Below are 19,182 nucleotides of genomic sequence, written 5' to 3' on the forward strand. Positions count from 1 at the left end.
GTGGAGGAACATACTGGTCTCGTTTGCAGGTCACTATTTCGTGCTTGCTGCTCTTCAGGCAGTGTTGGATCCAGTATATACAGTGAACTCTACACTTCTTCATTTACTTTGTTTTCTTTACTGTTGCATATAGCATGTGGATACAGGACTGTGAATTTGACAAATGCTAATTTAGGAAGTATCACATATAAAATGGAACGTTATATGCTATATCATATAAAATATAATACCTGTTTCATCTTGAAGAAAAGTGATTAATAGGTTTGGTTTATCTGGGAGAAGAACTGCTTTCTCTGCAGCAGCTGTGCTTTGGGGATGGGGGAGGCTTGTGCAGTGTTAGAATGAAGGAGGAATGGAGAACAACAGCTTGAAAATTATTACTAGTTGTAATACTAGTGATTCCATATATTAATCTTTCTGCAACATTGTTCATTATGCCTGTGAAAGGAGAATGAAAAACTTAGTTTTTCCTCTTTTTTTTTTATTCTTTCCTTTTATCTGAAAAAAATCAGAAAATTGGGGGGGGGGTTGTGTGATGTGAGGTTTTTTGTTTGTTTGTTTTTAAAGAAACAAATAAAACCCCACATGATAAAGACATATAAAATGCATGCAAAAGGCATGGTCAGAAATTGATTCTCTCCCTGATACGTTTTATAAAGATAAAAAGGCATTCATTGTAATTTAAATGCCAAAAAATTAAAACGAATTAAAAAAAATCTATGATAAAATAATTCTTACATGGTGCAAGGGAGTTACTAAATTATAAAAGTTCAACAGAATTAAAAATGGTTTGAGATTTTTATGTGGATACAAAATCTATTCCTCATAGTTACAATTCCAGTAAAAATATAGGGGGAATGATAAATTTTTGTTTCAGGGCTTAGCTATTTGAGATTGGGATGTGACAGTGGATTGTGTCACACACTCACTGCGGTGTTTCTTTTAGAGCTATCCTTTGACACGTGTGTGGGAGACGTGATGGGTGAAATAAGTCTGTTCTCATATGTCTCCGATGAAGCTCTCCAGTGCCATTAAAGAATGCATTTGTAATTTTTGCATAAGTTGGCCTTTCTATAGCATGATATTAATCAAAAGTTGAGTACTGTGCAACATCCAGATGCACTAAACTATCATGTTTCCGGTTTATAAAGTTATTTTCTTTTTTAAGTAACAAATGTAACCTGTGGATTTCAGTTCACCGATACTGACCTATCTGCAAGTTGCCGCTGAAAGCCACGTCCTTCCCTTTCCTTAGTTGGCTGGACTCAATCACATCACTGATTCAGCTGCAGATTAGTCCTGGAAAAAGGCAAGAGCAAGAGAAGTCCAGGCCGATGGTAGTGCCAGCGGTGACTGTGGTTGTAGACACACACCCGCTGTGCTTCGGTTCGAGCCCACGCACGTGGGCTGTAGGCAGTGTGCGAACGGAGACTTGCACATGACGGTCTGGGGTAGATTGCTTTTTGGTTTTAACCTCAGCATAAGACTTTCTGTGAGTCTTCACCATCCCCGAGTCTGTTTCATCTGTTTGTGGGTGGAATATCAAAACACTTGCCTCCATACACGATGCTTACACCTTTCCCACGGTGCTTGTGTCTGTTAATGAGCTGGTGCTTCGATAACAGCTGGTGTTCTGTGATTTGCAAAAAAAACCACTTCTGTTTTGTGAGAGAGGGAAGGAACTAAGATGTGAGGTGGTGGGGTTTTTTGGTAAAAGGTAAAGCTGTCTCAGACTGTTCTTAAGAAGGGTTCTCATTCTAAAACTGTTAGGCTTTTAGTTACCTTTTCCTAAGTCTTGGAAAAAACGAGGCTGTTTTGAAGAGAAGACACACGGATCTTTCTGCCACTATGACAGCGCTATATCATAGTAAGCCTAAGCGAACAACAAGCTGGTGATTTCTGAAGTGTTAAGAGCATGTTATGTGATTTTTATTTTATTTTATTTAAAGCTTTCTGTATTAAGTGTTAAGATTCAGAATGAAGACTGGTTTTGTGTCAGGTCAGAGGCTACAACTGATGTGAAGTGAGGACTGGTAGGTGGTGAAAGGCTCAGGAGGTGGGGGTCTGGTGGCTTCTGTTTGACTCAACAGAGAAGAGGAGACAAGGGGAAAATTAAGGTGACCGAGGTGATGAGCTGGGAGAGTGATCTTTTTGACTTTCTGTATGGATGTGAGAAAGAGCTGAATTAGATTTGTTAAGGCCAGGGGCAAAAATCTTACAGGAGTTGGGCTGCAAGTCTGGTGGTCAGGACGGACTGGTAGGAAAGGCTCTATTTGTGGTTGTATAGGAAGATGAAACAAGATTTGTAGTCATGATCTGAGTGTGGTGGTCTCCAAGGAACTTGCAGCTGAAGGGTTTTGACATGAATCACAGGATTATGAATTTAACCACAGTTGTTCAAGAAAGGAGAAAACAGGAAAGGAATGCTTTCTTCCTTTTGGGGGTAGTGGAAAAGGTGGAAAGAAGAGCAGAGAAGTGGACTCTCGTCTCAGTGGTATTAAAGTTTTTTTTGCTGTTGTTTTTGCTGACAGCTATAAATCTGCAAGGACATAACCAGAAGCAGACTGAGATTTGGTAAATGGAGGATGAAACAGCCGAGTTAAGGAAGTTGTCAGAAACAAGTGTCTGTGGACAAGATATTTCAAAAATGATGTGCAGAGACATGTCTTTAAAATATTCAGAGTGAATGGGGTGATTATTTTTTTTTTTAAATAATAATCTGAGAAAGAATGAGAAGAGTTGTGTCAGAATGGTGTGTAAACCAGTGGATCACGGGATCTCAAAGACAGCCTTGTAATTGTCATCAACTAAGGTACCTCATTGCTGAGGCTCATCGGATTTGACAATGCAAATAACATAAAATTTTTGAAAAGTTGTTGGATTTTTTCAATAGCCATGGTCTGTACAATTTTCCTAGTACAAACAGCATTGAAATGTCTTCTAGTTGGTTCTGCTTTGTTCTTTTTAATTGCAAATGTACCTGCTCCAATAGAAGAATTTGTGACCAATTTGCAGAAAACAGAGTTTGTCGATGAGGTACCTTCATACTAAATACTAAAGAAGTACTGCTGTGTTTTTAACGAACTGTCAGACTTGTAGGCTTGAGGTGTGGATCACCTGAGTAAACACTCAGATGTTTGTGTTTAGGGATTTTCTTTAGAGAGCTGAAAATGAGGAAGACGGGGATTATGGGTGCATGTTTTTGTGTACGGGTGGAGGAGTGTTGGTTAAAATTAATGAAATTAAAATGCAGTTTAGTAAAGAGAATTTGTGTCCTGCAGTGTGAATTGAGGTAATTTTGAGAGTTGAAAGCCTGTCTGAGAGATCAGCATCAGAGCTGCCATGTAAGCCACTTAATAAATGCAGTAACGCACACAGCAGCCTTTACAGAACTTTGGGCCCTTCAGTGTCAGAACAATGCTTTTGCAATTATAGGCAGCTTTGGGATAAAAAATACTTTGGAATGTGCAGATGGACTTTTTCTTTTTTCACTAAAGTGTTTCTCCACTAGATCTTCATGCAACTGCATGGTTCTGAGGCATAACCTCCTGTGCCTTATTATAAATCAATTAGCTTTTGTATAATCATCTGCTGTTTTAAGGTTGCTAAGCATTTGTCAGTGTGGTACTCATTTTTAACCAGGAAAGCTGTGACCCACCCTGCAGTTTACAGAAGCTCATAGATACCTCCTTTGCCGAAGGTTCCTACTCCAGAGTGTGAAATTATCACATCATCTTGCACCTCCCTTTGATTTCACAGATATAATCATATCTCGACCTATTGAGCAATAGGTGCCTGTGCTTGCTCCAACATGGATTTCTTAAGTGTCCTACATAGCTCATAAAGTTATTGTAAACATATCACAACGGGAGGGGGGACCTCCTACTGCCCTTTGTTGTGGGGAACACCTACATTCTTATTTTCTAATGATGGCTAATTCAACCAGCTAAGTTTGTTTCATTGGAAGGAGGCTCTACTCACTTTTAGTAATTTGCTTTTATGCTCCTGGTAGTAACTGTTCTGTTGTCTGCTAGGTTGAATAGACATGCACACACACACAGTACACCGGTATTGCTTGCTGTGTTTGTTCCTCACTGATCGTGTGTTCAGAGGTTTGCAGTGAGCAAACAGGGAGCTTGTTCAGGGACACAGAATTCTCCTTGCTGTATTAAAGGGGAAAATGCTGCAATTCTCTTCTCCACAATCGTCCTAATGCTTACTATTACTGTTTTTCAGCCTTCTTGGGCTAGTAGATCACAGCTGAGCAAACAGCACAATATGCTACAAAGAGGAAAAAGGTCTACTTACAATAAGCTCCTCTTCTGAGTCTTTGCCACGTAAATGTTCCACATAGTTAAATTTTAACTTTGGAGTAAAACAACATAATGAATAATTTCTTTTGTAATGAAGGACATGCAGACTTTTAGCTTGGTGTATTTAGAAAGTCGCATTTATGTTGTCTCTCGTTTCAGGTTCTACACTTTGCTGGTGCTGTCCACTGCTCTCTTTGGAAGGCCTCCTTTCAAGAATGTAATTGTGAATGGCCTTGTTCTTGCCAGGTTGGTATGCCAGGCAGTTCTTTGCTGAACAGATATTTTTTTTTTTTTTTAGTCAAAGAATACTTCAGATAAGTCCCTGCAAATTGTAAATTAAATCTGAAATGGACTTTGGAGCTGTTAAGATTGGGCAGGGTGATGCCAGTGTTGCAGGTGGTAAGAGGCGCCTGAGAGTGTGAAGTTTACACATCCCAGGTATCTGTTGCACTTTCCAGCAGGTTTGATCCTAGAAAGAGAGAAAATGAGTCACAAGTCAGAATAGGAAAGAGTAGGAAATAACTGGTAGCTGCTATGCAGAGTAAAGGGGATGATAACTGTAGCTTTAGATGTAATTTTAAATAAGTTAAATATATTTGTTTATCTTTATTTTCAAATCTAGCTTTGATAGTAGGCTGGAGAAGTTGATTCAAACCAAGTGTCTGTTCCCTCAGTTTTTCTAGGAAAACCAGATTTTCTTCTTGGATTTGTAACTTGGGAGCCTCTTGGGTTTTTTTCATTTGCTCTCGTGGGTTCAGCAGTCAACTGAAATAGTGTGCTAATATATAATTATGTCTATGCTACTGAGAACATAGTAGAACAGAAAAATTAAGTTGGATTTGAAGGGCCTTTTATTTTTTTTTTAATCCATATATTCCAAGAATTCTGAGAATTTATGCCCATATTCTGCTGTTTTCTAGCGATGGCCAAAAAATGAGCAAAAGGAAGAAGAATTATCCTGATCCAATGAGTATTGTAAATAGTTACGGAGCTGATGCATTAAGGTAGGATTTCTTTAATGAATGTACAATCTGATATGTTAGCTTTCTGTTCACAGCAGACGGGCTGCTTATGGGTTTTTGACAATTAGCAATAGGATGAAAGTTAATTTTGGAAACTCCTAGACCACTATGGCAGCCAAATAGCTGAAAGAGTGGATGACTCAAAAGAACTGGCAGTAGTTACAGTGCCTGGACTTTCTATACCCTTGTCTTATCACCTTCAAGACTGGTTACAACCAGAGCTGATGTGCTGACCGGAGGCCTTTTTTCAGAAAATGTTTGTACAGAGTGCTTCCACTTGAGCCAGCTCTGTCTGCTATTGCAGTTCATAGTCTCAGCTGACCCAGTGAAAACTCAGTCTTTGAGAACAATGCTGTTAGTTTACTGTTAAGTCATTATTTTAGGGAAGGATATATAATGCACAGAAATGTTTGTCGGCTGCTTATACTTTACATTTTCTAAAGAGAAAGCGTTTCTTTATTGTTGATGTGAGTATACAGTATGTACCTAATAGTAGTGAAACCAGAAAAGTAAAAGCGGATCAGCCTAATGTGTGTGTATATATAAATTGTCTTGGTCAAGTAGAGATTAAACATAGTTCTAGTGTTCTATTAAGATTACACAAACGTATGAACATAATTATGCAGTTGCCTGGTAGTTTGGCTAGATGCACTAACTGCGTGCACGACGTGGTACCTTGAGGTAAAGGTACGATCAAGACGTTGAGTAACTGCAGGAGTGCACTACTGGTGTGTTTCTCAGGGGCCCTGTAATTCTTGCTCCATATAAGAAAACCTTAAGCTACCACACACATGGAATTGTGTGATACAACTATACACAGTGGTGGTTGGGCTGAAGGAAAGATTAGGGTACCGTGGTTTTTCGTTTGTTTGAGATGATGGTTGTTGCTTGCTCTAGATAATCTTAAAAAATGGATGTGAAGTTCCTTATTGTTTCAAGCTTTAGCATTTAAAAGATGTAGTAAATAATCTTCTCATATGTTTACAATGGAGCGTAGGGTGGAGTTCTTAAGTTTCATCAAGATTATTCTTTACAAATAATCAAGAGGTATTAGCAGAATATCAGCGAATTGGTAGCTGAAACAACATGAGTAAAAAGGGTTGGAGTTCCTCATGTTGGAGATTTTTAAATTGCAGGTGATGTTTCAATTGGAAAAATTCTGCCTTTTTTTATAAAACAGAGCCAAAAATCTCAAACACCAGAAGTTACATTTCCATTATTCATGATTTTTTGATTTCTAAAACGCGAGTTCATTTTTTCTGCCTGTGTGCTCATTCTTTAATGTCCCATTTATTTATCCATACACCCACATAGAGCGTAGAAAGCGTTGCAGACCGGGCCGTTGATGGAAGGAGCTCTGCGATTCCGTTGTCTCTGCTTATTCACCGAGGTGCTCGATGTGTTCTGTTTATAGAAAAAGCTACAACTGAGGCTTTTTCCTTGGCACCGTTTCCCTGCAGAGTTGCTTTAGCTTTTGCAGAACATACATGTGTTTTTCTTTAACTACAGCTTTGAAGTGTTCTTGGCAGTAGCTTGATAAATAGATCAGCGGAAAATATAGGTGTAAGTTGTTTAAATGAATATGGAATTGAATGGAAAGGGCAAACAGAAGAAACAACTGCACAGTAAATTTAACAACCCAACTTAAGACTTCTTGAAACTTGAATCCCGTGTGAAATCTGTAAGAATTGTCAAATCCAGTTATATTTTGATATTCCTAAGACCTATGACTCAGGTTGGATAGGTGTTGAAGGGTGTCAGAAAGAGACTTTGCTGGTCGCAATATCTGCAAGCCCTTTGTTTTCATGTATCCTGAGGTAAGTACTGCTGTTAGAAGTGATGTGGTATGTTCTCCTCTCAATCTGATCTTAAAATGCAGAAGAAATAAGGTAATGCAACAGTCTGCTGGTTTCGAGAGATGAAAAGGAGGTTACTTTATTGTTTTTCATACATTGTTGGAAAACTTGATAATACTGGCTTGAATCGAAGAAGGTTTTATTTTCTGCTCAATGGGTAATACCACGAGGTGTGACTAAAATGATAGAAATCTTCCTTTATCAGGTCCTTATTTCTCTTTGCATGTAATAGATGTAAGTATCTTTGCATTGGAATAATTTAAGAAATTAGTACTATTTTAACACTTACATATTATAAGTCAGTGTAGGGCTGCTATAATAAAAAAAAAACAAAAACAAACCCCAAAAAAACCCAAAACTGTAGCCTTGGAGAGCTACATTTCCTTTAATTTCTCATCCTAAGAGAGCTACTTTAAGACTTCTGATAGATTCTGCAGCAAGTGCTGCTGAGGTGGGTGCAAATTTAGTCTGTCCTTCATGGTTCTGAATAGTTTGCTTCACTGCCGCCTCAGTGGAGGCAATTTGGAGTGGTTATCGTTCTAGGAAAGTCCAAAACTGGTAAAAGGCCTGGAGTATTCTGGTGTACCCTAAGGCTGGGCTAGCTCTTGTATCCAGAGCAAAGTTATGTTTGACTTCTGAAATAAATAATAAGCACAGAAATAATTGTGATGAGAGATTTGGCTTAAGTATATATTTATAAATTCCAGTTTCATTTAAGAACTTACTAGTTTATTATCGTGCTTAATTGTTCAATTGTGTATTTGTAAATTTATAACTTGAATTCAGATACCATATTTAAATTTTTTTTGTGTTTTTTCTTCTCAATACAGTACTGAAAATGACCATTTCTGTGCTGCATTACTGTCTGTTTATTCTGGCAGCTCTATTTCTATGTATTCATTTTTATGCAAAAAGCCCTCTCATTTAGAATCTATGGTCTGATATTCTTGAATGTGCTGTGTCAAACCCCATTAAGGTTTTAAAGCTTCCTAAAGGAAGTGCCTGTAAGTTTAGAATAATGATTTTAAAAGTTGAGAAAATGTGAGAAAATTAGTTAATAAATTTCTATTGAGAAATGCCACAATTGTTAAAATAAAAAATGTTTCATTCGGTTTTTATAGTTGGAAAATTAAATGAAGTGTATCTAAATCAAGTTCGTATTCAAGTTATTTGATACCTGAGTAAGGCCTGGTTTCTTCTTGAGTTGACTTGATAGATCCCAGTTTGTGTCTGTAGACAGAATATTTGTTTAGGGAATAAAATGGGATAAAGTATAAAAGTGATTTATTTTTGTGAACTCGCAGGCAGCGAGGAAGCTGGGGGACATGCCTGTCTCTCTGAAACTGTTGCTTGAGAGAGACTGACCCAAGAAGGATCTCTCTGGACAGGGTGAATGTCCTGTGTAGGTGGACACTGGTGGCTGAGGCAGGCGTGATTCTGTGAGCAGCCGCTTCTGCTAGCAGTGGTCAGCACCACCTGCATCCTCTGCTGTGCTCTTTCAGAGCTATTTCTGGGCGTGAAGCATGTTGGTATTGGTAGGAGGTACATCCTTTGTCCTCTTCTTGGGCTGTTTTTCTTGAAAACCTTTTTCTCTTTTACTCTGATTTACCTGTTTGTCTAGCTCCTTAGTCCTGTGTTGGCAATGGGCCCGAAGTTGTCTATAACTGAGGAAATTAACTGCATTGAGTAGGAAGGTACTGTGTCAGTGTTAAAGAATTCAAAATGCTGCCAAAACAATAGGTGCCCTTCTAAAGAGGAGCGCGTAATTCCCTGTGTCCACTGCGTGATTTATACTGTGATAGCATCTGAGCATGTGTTACCACTTCTGTTAACTTCTAGAGTAAAAAAGAAAATTTAAATTCTAATTCAAATTCCTTACACAGTATCATAAAAATAATCTCTTGCTGTGCAGCTCTCTAGGGTTTAATGTATGTTTAAGTGCATTTCTATCACTATGTGCAGTTTTAAGCTTTGGAGTACTGTGTTCCTATTTTGCAGGCTGTACCTGATCAATTCTCCTGTGGTCAAAGCAGAAAATCTGAGGTTTAAGGAAGAAGGAGTAAGGGACATACTGAAGGATGTCTTCCTGCCCTGGTACAATGCATATCGCTTTCTTGTTCAGAACGTTCAGATCCTGCAACATAAGGTACAGATCTCTTAAGCATGGAAAAGCAAAGTGGAAGGGGCTTTGTGCATTTTCCACTGCTAGAGTGAATTTAGATTGAAAGGGACCTCTGGAGGTCATCTGATCTTTACCTCCTTCTTCAATGCAAGGCTGACTTCAAAGTTGGATCAGGTTGTGTACGCTTGCTGTTAATCCCTGTGTTATTTGCTGTTTGCACTCTGTTTTTTAAAGCTGATCACCCTGCATCTTTCTCTTCTTGAGCAAACTTCTTATTATATAGAAAGAAGGAGCGGAAGGTAGGGGACTGTCAAGACAAGACAGATTTCATTTTCTCAGATTGGAATGCTCTTGATTCCCTTTTGTTTGAGATAAGTGTGATGCTATTGCATTCATGCTCTTGAACTTAGAGAACAAGATGGGGACTTTGAGCTTCTGGGGTTAATAAATACTAAGCACTTATCTGTTGCCAGTCACTGTGCTGGAAACACCAGTTAAAAGCCAGGTACCACATGTGCTTGAGGGAATCCTTCTGAAAAGCCCGTGCTAAGCCTTGTTGGTTTTCTAGTAATTGTCTTAGCAGTGTTTGTGTAGTAGCTTGGGGTCAGTAGGTGACCCTGATGCTGCCTTCAGTCCTGCTGCTGCTTTTTCTTTTCTGTTACCCCACATCACGTAGTCAGGCATGGCTACATTGCAGGAAGGATGATGTCAGAGGATGACACCTGGACTGCAAGTTTCTCTGCACTGAGAACATTGCCTAATAGCACACAGATCTAACACAAATGGAACGGCAAATAAGTAATGAAAAGAAAGTTATTTCCAGTAGTGTCTGCTGTGACAATTTCTTGAGCTAACTCATTTACTGCAACTTCAGCTATGAATTTGCATAAAAATGTTTAACTTGGGAATGCTTGATACTGAGTACATGAGCCACAGCAAGAAGATTGCCTTCTGTAGCATGACAGTTAATTGTTTTAAAAGTTAAATTTAGATCATAGAATCATAGAATGGTTTGGGTTGGAAGGGACCTCAAAGATCATCTAGTTCCAGCCCCCCTGCCATGGGCAGGGACATCCTCCACTACACCAGGTTGCTCAAAGCCTCATCCAACCTGGCCTTGAACACTGCCAGGGATGGGGCAGCCACAACTTCTCTGGGCAACCTGTGCCAGTGCCTCACCACCCTCAGAGTGAAGAATTTCTTCCTTAGATCTAACCTAAATCTGCCCTCTTCCAGTTTAAATCCATTGCCTCTTGTCCTGTCACCATATACCCTTGTAAAAAGCCCCTCTCCAGTTTTCCTGTAGGCCCCCTTTAAGTACTGGAAGGCTGCTATAAGATCACCCCGGAGCCTTCTCTTCTCTAGGCTGAACAGCCCCAACTCTTTCAGCCTGTCTCCATAGCAGAGGTGTTCCAGCCCTCGGATCATTTTCGTGGCCTCCTTTGCTCCTGCTCCAGCCCTCCTTGAGGGCCCCAGAGCTGAACGCAGCACTGCAGGTGGGGTCTCACGAGAGCTGAGTAGAGGGGCAGAATCATCTTCCTCGACCTGCTGGCCACATTGCTTTGGATGCAGCCCAGGATACGGTTGGCTTTCTGGGCTGCCAGCGCACATTGCCGGCTCATGTTGAGCTTCTCATCCACCAGCACTCCCAAGTCCTTTTCCTCAGGGCTGCTCTCAATCCATTCTCTGCCCAGCCTGTACTTGTGCTTGGGATTGCCCCGACCCACATGCAGGACCTTGCACTTGGCCTTGTAGAACTTCATGAGGTTCTCACAGGCCCACCTCTCCAGCCTGTCAAGGTCCCTCTGGATGGCATCCCTTCCCTCCAGCGTGTCCACAGTACCACACAACTTGGTGTCATCTGCAAACTTGCTGAGGGTGCACTCGATCCCACTGTCCATGTCACCAACAAAGATGTTAAATAGCACTGGTCCCAATACTGACCCCTGAGGAACACCACTCGTCACTGGCCTCCATGTGGACATTGAACCGTGGACCACAACTCTGAGTGCGACATCCAGCCAATTCCTTATCCACCGAGTGGTCCATCCATCAAAACCAAGTCTTTCCAGCTTAGAGACAAGGATGTCATGTGAGACAGTATCAAACGCTTTGGACAAGTCCAGGTAGGCAATGTCAGTTGCTCTTCCCCTATCCATCAATGCTGTAACCTCATCATAGAAGGCCACCAAATTAGTCAGGCAGGATTTGCCCTTAGTGAAGCCATGTTGGCTGTCACCAATCACCTCCTTGTTTTCTATGTGCCTTAGCACAGTCGCCAGGAGGATCTGCTCCGTGATCTTGCCAGGCACAGAGGTGAGACTGACTGGCCTGTAGTTCCCTGGGTCTTCTTTTTTCCCCTTTTTAAAGATAGGGGCTATGTTTCCCTTTTTCCAGTCAGTGGGAACTTCACCAGATTGCCATGACTTCTGAAATATGATGGATAGTGGCTTAGCAACTTCATCTGCCATTTCCCTCAGGACCCGCGGATGCACCTCATCAGGTCCCATGGACTTGTCCACCTTCAGATTCTTTAGATGGTCTCGAACCTGATCTTCTCCTACAGTGGGTGGTTCTTCATTCTCCCAGTCCCTCCCTTTTCCTTCTGTGACTTGGGCTGTGCAGCTGGAGCTCTTGCCAGTGAAGACTGAGGCAAAGAAGTTGTTGAGAACCTCAGCCTTCTCCATATCCTGGGTAGTCAGGTCCCCTGTTTCCTTCCGGAGAGGGCCTATGTTTTCCCTAGATCTCTTTTTATCACTGACACATCTATTTTTTCTTGTTGCCCTTGATGTCCCTGGCCAGATTTAACTGTATCAGGGCTTTAGCTTTCCTAACCTGATCCCTGGCTGCTCAGACAATTTCTCTGTATTCTTCCCAGGCTACCTGTCCTTGCTTCCATCCTGTGTAGGCCTTCTTTTTGTGTCCGAGTTGGTCCAGGAGCTCCTTGTTCATCCATGCAGGTCTCCTGGTGTTCCTACCTGCCTTCCTCTTTGTTGGGATGCATTGCTTCTGAGCTTGGAGGAGGTGATCCTTGAATATTATCCAGCTTTCTTGTGCCCCTCTTCCCTTCAGGGTTTCATCCCATTGTACTCTACCGAGGAGACCCCCGAAGAGGCCAAAGTCTGCTCTCCTGAAAGCCAGGGTAGTGAGCCTGCTGTGCGCCCTCCTTGCTTCCCTAAGAATATTGAACTCCACCATTTCATGGTCACTGCAGCCAAGGCTGCCCTTGAGTGTCGCATTCCCCACCAGCCCCTTCTTGTTGGTGAGACCTCTCCTCATTGGTTCCTCTGCCACTTGGAGAAGGAAGTTATCATCCATGTATTCCAGGAACCTCCTGGATTGCCTATGCAAATGCGACTTAGGAACAAAAAAAAAAAAAAAAAGAAATAGAACCGGAAGAAAGGTAAATCATCTGCAATAATGCTTCAGACTTTTAGATTACTTTAGAAGTCTACTAAAAAATGCTGGATGAGTGACTTGAGTTTCTACATTTTCAGAACTAAAGCAAGATTAAAATTTCTTTCCTATAGTAATTTTTCATTTAAATTGGAGATGTTATGTGTATATTATATAGCTTCTGTTGAAACCCATTTTAATGCTTCAGCTGAGATTAATGACAGAAAGTTACCACTTATCAGTGCAGACTTTTGTGGGAGAGTGGGAGCTAAGCGAAAAAGTTCAAACCTTGTACGACACATGAAATTACAGTAGCAGCCTAATCACTTTGGAGAACTGCCAGTTGAAGCAATAAAGGCAGCTGACTTCAATGAATACTACAGTAAGTAGCTGACTTAAATAAGTGGTTTTATCTTTTTAACAACCCGTTTCGGGAAGAATGTCTGGTAACTTGAGATCCTAATATTTAAGAAATCTTTTCTTAGGATTCCTAGATAGCATTTGTCAGACAAATCATAGAATGGTTAGAGTTGGAAGGGACCTCAAAGATCATCTAGTTCCAACCCCCCTGCTGTGGGCAGGGACACCCTCTACTACACCAGGTTGCCCAAAGCCTCATCCAACCTGGCCTTGAACACTTCCAGGGATGGGGCATCCACAGCTTCTCTGGGCAACCTGTTCCAGTGCCTCACCACCCTCTGAGTGAAAAATTTCTTTCTTATACCTAATCTAAATGCATTGCCCCAAAAATACATCTCTGTTTTTCCTGTTTGACCTTTGAATTATCTCAAGTGTGCTTTGCAGCTTTTTGCTGTGATCCCATTAAATCTTGTAAAATCAGTCAACTTGGGGATGGAAGACCCCAGTGGAAAATCCAGGTGCGTAAGCAGATAGCTTTGGTAATTCAGCAGATGGAATTTTTCTTTCTAAATGGATAGTGAAACCATTCCTATGCACCATATTAGGCAAAAGAATGTGCTATTGGAGGTGACAGTGCTTAAATTAGATTTCATGCACAGACTTAAACAACTTTTTCATTGTACTCTGCCTCCTACAAGAGAGAAACTACAGTCCCAGTGTCCTGGATTAAGTCTAATAATCATTTAATGCTTACTGTAATTACCACAGTAATTGTCGCTGGTTAAATGATCGCTGACCCCACGCTGAGGCTGCTGCACCTCTGGGTGTGCAGACACATTTCCTTCCCAAGAAGCTTTTATATTATGAAAGTGGATGCATAATTACTGGGTTGAACAATCTGATCAGATTTTTTTTATCTGAACCGTGAGGGGAAGAGGAAGTCCAAAGGCTTTTAAAACCAGATGTAAATACTGTTTGTAAATCTGAAAAAAAGAAACATACCCTTTGTTTTCAACCAGTTGTAAGAAGGTCCACATGGAGAAGAGTCAGACTGTAGGCACTGACAGGTGTCCTTAGTTGTGGTCTCGCTTGCAATGCCCTACAGAATCGGCAAAGTGTTAGGAAATTTTTCAGATGGGTGCAAACATCAGTGTTCTGGAAAGCAAAAAAAATGCACTATTTGCATGTTGGATGCCTAAAAACTCCACCTCTTTTTTCAGTTGAGGTTGTTACCTTCTTCTGTCTTTTAATCTGTTGAAATTGTCACATGCTCTTGACAAATAATTACATTGTTTATATACTCTTTCTCCAAATAGAATTCATCGTCACAGTACGTTTCTTGTAAATGCTTCAGATCCTCCTAGATGAGCTCTGTAAATCCAAGAGTCCTACCCTGTGTCTGGAAGCTCTGACTTATACGTCAAACAGGGAAAGAACAACTGCATACCATTGTGCGCTGTACTTGTCTGTTCTAACAGATCCAAGTAACAGACCTCCTTTGTAGCTGAAGGCATGGTGTGGTGCCATCTGGAGCTGTGGGAGTCAGGTTTTCCTTAGCTATTTCTCTTACGTACCTGTTTCTGGAATTTAATCTTCTTTCTCAGAAAACCGGTGTAACACAGCGAAGGTGACAAAATGTTAGTGGCTGACAGGGGGTTCGGTATAGAGATTTGAATATATACCCTTATGACTTGAAAATGTGTTTTGTGTTTTTATGTTGATGATAGGATGAGGGAAGAGAATTCCTTTACAATGAGAACACAGTTAAGGAGAGTAATAACATCATGGATAAATGGATTCTTTCTTTCACCCAATCCCTCATTCAGTTCTTCAAAGCTGAAATGGCAGGTATGCACGTGTTTGCTCGGGTGTGTGCACGGGTGTTCAGTTGTCGATTGGAGAACTAGCCGTTTCATCCAGAGATTTTTCAGATTCCACAGGAGACTTACAGTTCACATAAAAGGGAGGAAATCTTTAACCAACTGCCGTAATACAAGGACTGCTGTCTTCATGGGTGTTAACACAGATTTTGCTATGCCTGTTCGTGAGATTTCAAAAAGTAATGAGGATTTTTTGTCACGGTTAATCCTGTGAGCTCAGAGATGTTGCTTGTTGCTGTAACAACATCTTCTGCAGTGCTTGGAGCAATTAATCGAATTACTAATAGTAAGTGAAAGGCAGCAGTGAAAAGGAAGCCAAATAGAATTTGGGAAAACCGTAAAAAAAGGATAAAATGGGTGGTGCTCTTGTCAGCTAAATAAAATAATTTTGAGATGTACACGGGCATGGGGAATACATTTTCCATGCACAGTTCCATGGAGAGGGTTTCTTTGTAGTCTTGTTGGGAGTGTGTGCAGCAGGACGGAATAGCAGTAGGATGTTGCTTAGCTGTAGACAGATGCTCTCCTGGTTTTTCTTCCTGCATGTTGTCTTTTTCATTGTCCATACCTCTCAGGGCTCACATTATGTTAAGACAATATTAATTGCAAAGAGAATCATAGAATGGTTTGGGTTGGAAGGGACCTCAGAGATCATCCAGTTCCAACCCCCCTGCCATGGGCAGGGAAACCCTCCACTACACCAGGTTGCCCAAAGCCCCATCCAACCTGGCCTTGAACACCTCCAGGGAACATACAGGCTTGAAACTCTCAATGGGAAGGACACACCACTAACAAGAAAGACGTTGCAATTGAGCTTTAGCTTCTTCCCTTTAATCAAGCGTAGCTTACAGTGGAACTAAATTCTACACTGATTGCCTGTCTCCAGAGAAATGTTTCCATTAAGTAAAACTTGTGTTGATTGTGCCCCAGTTTTCACTAGTGGCATGAACAGGCAGCAGGAGTCCCGGTCAGTTTGGTGTTGACCTCACTTGAATGGACTGCGGCTGGGGAGGGGAGTGGACCTGCACACGCTCCAACTTCGGGATGCTTTAGAGAGCCTAGAAAAACTTTGGGAAGGTCTAACAAACCCTCTGCTGGTCTTGGCTTGGGGAGAACTTTTAACTTCTAGAACATAGGCAGTTACAGAAAAGGAGACAATTGAACTGAGACTCCTTCCTGATGTGTTACTAATGAAAAACTGGCCCAAGCTAAACGTGCTGAAACCATAACGCGTGTGTTTAAGAGGGTTTTTGCTGCTGCCTGTTATCTCTGGCTTAATGAGTGCCCAGAATTGGAGCTGTGGACATGCTCTCTTCAGGAGTGCTGCACGTCGGGGAGATGTGTGCCAGTAACCTCCTCAGCAGCAGCTGGTGTAGCTCGCTCCGCATCTCTTGCATCATAACTCGCTTATCCAAGTGAGTTGTTAGCTGTTGAACAGCGGTATAGTTTCTCCACCAAACCCCATCTTTTATGATGGAAGCTTGTGGGATTTGGGCCCTTTGATAAGCAGGGAAGCAGTAAGTTATTGGGAAGCTATTATGGAAAGTAATAGGGCAGGCAATCCTTTGTGTTTTAAGGGGAGTTACAATTCCATATTTAAAAGCAGTAAAGCCTTGTTATGCCTTTTTTTCTTCCTTACTTAGAATTGCCCAATACAGGACATTATTTTACAAAACGACTTCTCTCCTGATGACTGAAATTGCAAGAAGCGTGTGTCTCTGTGCATGTGCGTGTGTTTCTGTGTACATGGAGTCATGAGAAAGTAGGATTTCACAATTTGATTTATGAACTGGGATTCCAGCTGCTGAGGGGAGAAATGCGTGTTTCCAGGCTAACGTGAATCTCTTGTTAACGACGCACTCTCTCTGAAGGGTGGTTTCTTTTGAGATTTTTTGTGGTTTGTTTTTAACCAGTCTTAACTAGATAACACAGAGCTAGAACAGAGCTGGGAATTTTTTAGGAATATGTATTCCCACATAAATAATGTCTTCCTCACCATGGCATGAATCTTCTGAGCATTTCCTTTTTAGGTTTGAATACCAGTACTCTGCCTTTTAAAAGCACTTCTATTTTAGAAAATGCAATGAAAGTGTAGTGGAGCTTTTAAAGCAGATCCGTTTCGTTCAGTAGCTGCTTGATTAATGACAGTGATTCAGAAGAGAGATCAAAAAGCTCTTTGCTGTTAGAGAAGGTATATACAAGCTTTTCCTTAGAAAACTGAATCCTATTTAAGGTCCCTCCTCACCCCCCATTTCTCTGATGAACAACTGAAATTTGTTTACCCAGTTGCGTAGCGATGCTCACGATGACCTCCTTTTTCGTGTTGGCAGTCCTCCACGCTTTTAAGTTACACAGAACCTGAAAATACAGCCATGTTTATCTTCTTACCTCTTCAGGCTTGCTGTTACTTTACATTCTTTTAGCCTACCGTGTTACTTGGAAAAATAATAAAAATTTGCCCGTAATTCAGGGAGAATTGATGGAAATAGGTGTCTCATTTTAAATCTGGCAAACAAAAAAGAAACTGTTGGCAGTAATCGATAATAAAAATTTATTTTATGATTCTTCAATAATTTCTGTTAAACTTCTAGTGACTTGGCTGTATTTACAGCATGTGCAAATCTAGGATTTGCCAAATCCTTTGTGATTAATAGTCTCTTATCCACTATCCTCTTTATGAGTCAGATAAAAGCATAAGGCTTCCATAATGCATGTTCGTGTAGGATTAGGGGAGCAATTTGGTGGTGGACGTGTTTGCCTTGAAGCATGAGAACTGATGAATTTTGGAATTTCAAAATACGGTTTTAACAGATCAATATGTCTAATCACTTTTTTGCTCTTAGTAACGTACACACTTCTGCTCAAGTTTTATGTTTAGCACCAGAGCTACAAATGATAAAGTGTTTCTTGGAGTGAAGAGCTTGATGCAGAAGGCAAATACTGACTACAGTGAACGTCTTTCCTTCCAGCGTACCGGCTGTACACTGTGGTCCCGCGGCTGGTGAAGTTTGTGGATATTCTGACTAACTGGTACGTCAGAATGAATCGCAGAAGGCTGAAGGTAGGAATCTGCTTCTGCAATCTTGTACTGTAAACAAACCCCACGTAGTCTGTGTTAGTTTAATCCATAGCAGCTTCATGGTGTTACACAAAATCTTTATGCTGTGTTTCAGATTATGTTGGTTTGTACCTGATAGTGGGAATGAGAAGTTAACCTCATTTTTTTCCTCCTCTTTGCTTTATTGGAAAAAATGGCCAAACAAAATGCCCGGTAACTCAATTTTACTTGCTGAATGGGATTGAGCAAAATGAATACCGTTTGGAAAACCACCTCATTGCATTAACATAAGAAACTTTTGAAGTTTATTGAAGTGCACTTACTTATCCTAAACTTGCAGTTGTTTGTTTTGTTTTGTTTTTCTCGGTGAATTCTTCAAACAGGGCGAGAACGGGACAGAAGACTGCATTATGGCCTTGGAAACTTTGTTCAGTGTTTTGTTCTCCATGTGCAGACTTATGGTAAGGGAACTACAGCCCACTCTAACTGTTTAACGCTTTTAGTGTAGTTAATCTGAAAGCAGGCATCTTTTTTTGTGTAAGTTGACCACAGGGATTAGGGGTACAGAGACTGAACACATGAGGAGAAAAAAAACATTGCTACTGATTTGTGTAGCACAGTTCATTTCCCACCTTCTCCTTTTATTTGCTTATCTGACCCACAGTACTATAAAAAATGCAAATATCACCTGGCTGATAAAGAGACGTTACGATTTCTTACCTGATGCCCAAAAGCAACGTGTAAATCTCAGGAACGAGGTGAATAAGTAGGAGAAATTCCACCATTTATTTCAGTCAGCATTTTGCATAACATCACAGTTCCGCGTTGAAGACGTGTAAGCATTGTTTTTGCTGAAGTGTCCGTATGGAATTCATAACTATTCCTGATTCATAACGCACAAACAGTAACGAGCAGGAGATGATCAAATGCGATGTTACAGGCACCGTATACTCCATTTATCACTGAGCTGATGTACCAGAATCTGAAGACACTTATTGATCCGGCCTCAGTTCAGGAGAAGAACACGGAAAGCATCCACTACCTCATGCTTCCCCGAGTGAGGTAAGAGACAGCTGTTATGTGGCAAAGTGGGGTTTTGGGTTGGTTGGGTTTTGATTGTTTTGTGGGGGATTTTTTTGTTTGTTTTTTTGTGTTGTTTTTTTTTCTTTTCACAG

General features: G+C 40.9%; 1 protein-coding gene across 1 annotated transcript in view; it reads left to right on the top strand.

Moving 5' to 3' along the window:
* The window catches only part of IARS1 (isoleucyl-tRNA synthetase 1), a 111,334-nt gene that overhangs the window by 62,524 nt on the left and 29,628 nt on the right, over positions 1-19,182 (top strand). Inside the window, exons 20-26 of the mRNA XM_086618779.1 lie at positions 4,473-4,559; positions 5,234-5,317; positions 9,190-9,337; positions 14,797-14,917; positions 17,919-18,010; positions 18,391-18,468; positions 18,948-19,069. Coding sequence (XP_086474905.1) covers positions 4,473-4,559; positions 5,234-5,317; positions 9,190-9,337; positions 14,797-14,917; positions 17,919-18,010; positions 18,391-18,468; positions 18,948-19,069 — 732 coding nt within the window. The remainder of the gene's footprint in view (positions 1-4,472; positions 4,560-5,233; positions 5,318-9,189; positions 9,338-14,796; positions 14,918-17,918; positions 18,011-18,390; positions 18,469-18,947; positions 19,070-19,182) is intronic.

The sequence above is a fragment of the Tauraco erythrolophus genome, chromosome 12, assembly GCF_009769465.1.
Source record: "Tauraco erythrolophus isolate bTauEry1 chromosome 12, bTauEry1.pri, whole genome shotgun sequence".
In the NCBI taxonomy this organism is placed as follows: Eukaryota; Metazoa; Chordata; class Aves; order Musophagiformes; family Musophagidae; genus Tauraco; species Tauraco erythrolophus.